Source organism: Panicum virgatum, chromosome 5K, assembly GCF_016808335.1.
Source record: "Panicum virgatum strain AP13 chromosome 5K, P.virgatum_v5, whole genome shotgun sequence".
Classification (NCBI taxonomy): domain Eukaryota; kingdom Viridiplantae; phylum Streptophyta; class Magnoliopsida; order Poales; family Poaceae; genus Panicum; species Panicum virgatum.
In genome coordinates, this window is record NC_053140.1 from 24,826,709 (window position 1) to 24,829,072 (window position 2,364).

At 54.2% G+C, this 2,364-nt stretch overlaps 1 protein-coding gene across 1 annotated transcript; it reads left to right on the forward strand.

The window, feature by feature from the left end:
• The first annotated feature begins 978 nt into the window (after positions 1–978).
• On the forward strand, positions 979–2,126 carry LOC120710604 (adenylate isopentenyltransferase 3, chloroplastic-like). Its single transcript, XM_039996240.1, has one exon. It carries the CDS (start codon positions 988–990, stop codon positions 2,077–2,079), a length of 1,092 nt encoding a protein of 363 aa, XP_039852174.1. The 5' UTR covers positions 979–987; the 3' UTR covers positions 2,080–2,126.
• Positions 2,127–2,364: the final 238 nt, after the last annotated feature.

The window sequence follows — 2,364 nt, forward strand, 5'->3', positions numbered from 1 at the left end:
GGTAACACCGACCGGTACTAAATGTCTTATTTTAATACCGGGTGGTGTTATGGCCCGGTACTAAAATAGCGCGGTCATTTTGTACTAGTCAGTGACACCGACTGGTACTAAAGGGTGACATTTAGTACCGGCCGGTGTCTTGGCCTGGTACTAAATAGGCTTCCACGAGTTACTTCAAAAAGAAAGCATTTCACACATAGTCACATGTGATATATAGATGGGATAGTAAAAGAAGCTACAAGGGAAGCATGAGGTTGTGGGTTCGGATCCTCACAATTGTGTTTGCTGCGGTCGGTACTAAAGGGAGGACCAAACAACCCCTATGACCAGTACTAAATGGCCATTTTGTGTGGCTGTGATGGAATTGCTGGCTATCACAAGCCCCTCAGTCTCTTTTTTTTTTCCGCGATCGTGCCTGAGCACGTTTTTCATTAAGAGGGAGGAAAGCGCGGCCGAGTGTAGAAAGAGGCCCGTTAAGAGAAGCCCCTCAGTCTCAGACCTGCTGGTTTTCTCACCGTACTTAGCCTGCAACTTCGCAGCCGTTTTCACGGTGGGTTTCCCACGGCCGGCACGAACGACCGGTTGAGTTCAAAAAGTCGCCAATTGCGTGGCGTTTCTGTGCGCGGAAACACTACCGGACGACTTTACCGGCCAGTTGACACTCCGGCCGTACGAGAATACCTGAAAAGTATTTCTTTAGGACCCCGATGGACTATCTGAACGTTCATCGTTTAATTTGTCCAAGTCCAACAAGTAGGTGGGGACTATTCCGATGATGATGCCATCAGATCAACCGTCTCGTCCTTGCAAAACGTATCGATCGAGCAAGTGACTTTCCGGCGCGCTGGGCAGCTGGCTTCACGGTAGCGACCACTGCATGCATTTGGGAATCACGTACGCCTAGGCCTATTTAGATATAAAAGAGAGATCCATCTCATTTTGGTTGTATATGTGCTTGCTGCCCAATCAAGGACAGATTGTGCACCCATGGACGGCACCAATGGAGCGACGATGCTGTGCGGCCACAAGGGAAAGGTGGTGGTGGTGATGGGCGCCACGGCCACCGGCAAGTCCAAGCTGGCAGTCGACCTTGCGCTGCGCTTCGGCGGGGAGGTCGTCAACTCCGACAAGATCCAGGTCCACGACGGCCTCGGCGTCGTCACCAACAAGGTGACGGCGGCGGAGTCCCGGGGCGTGCCGCACCACCTCATCGGCGGGGTGAGCCCCGACGCAAACTACACGGCTGCCGACTTCTGCCGCGACGCCATCCGTGCCGTGGAGTCCGTCCACGCCAGGGGCCGCGTCCCCATCGTCGCCGGCGGCTCCAACAGGTACCTCGAGGCGCTGCTGGACGGGGAGCCGACGTTCCGCCGGCGCTACGAGTGCTGCTTCCTCTGGGTGGACGCCGACATGCCGGTGCTGGACCGTTACATCCGCAGCCGCGTGGACTGCATGCTGGAGCACGGGCTCGTCGACGAAGTACGGGGCTTCTTCAAGCCGGACGCGGACTACTCCAGGGGCATCCGAAGGGCCATCGGCGTGCCGGAGATGGACACATACTTCCGTCTGGAGGCCATGGGGAAGCTGGACGGTGACGATGAGCTGCGTGCGGGACTGCTATCAGAAGCCGCCGCCGAGATCAAGGCCAGCACGTGCAGGCTAGCGCGCCGGCAGCTGCGGAAGATTCGCCGGCTCCGCGGTACCCCAGGTTGGAGCATCCGCCGCCTGGACGCCACTGCGGCGCTCATGTTGAAGATCAGCGAGGCCAAGGACCCCGAAATCGAGCGAGCCGCGTGGGAGGAGGACGTCGTGAGGCCTGCCGTGAGGGCAGTGGCCACCTTCCTGGGTGGCAATGGTAACAGAGAAGGCCATAGGGAGGACGTCGGCAAGGCTGGTTTGGTCGCGGCAGTGGCCAAAGAGGTGGCCATGATGCCGGGAGCTGAGTGGTGCGGTCTCCAGCTCGAGAAGGCTGTGGGTGTAGCCGGGCCGTGTGTTCCTTCGAATGGAAGCAGCCGCGGTGGTTTGAGCAGTGACCCGTCTTGCTCTGACCAACGTCTATTTGGACTAATAATTTCTTAAAAAAGAATAGGATTCTTGTACTAATGTAAGATATGCTTATATATGCATTTAATTTTATTTTTGGCTACCATATGTATATTTAGTTCGTTTATTTTTTGTATTGAATAAGCTGTTTTATATTGGTTTAATTTATACATCATACAGATAAGATCAGAGTAGTGCTTTATGGGCCTAACAAATAAATTTCAGCATATATCTTGAACCTGTGCTTATTTGTTAGGCATCCGTTTAGTTGTGGAAGATTTGACGATGGAAGGTTATACATCTTTCAGTGTAACGAGTATA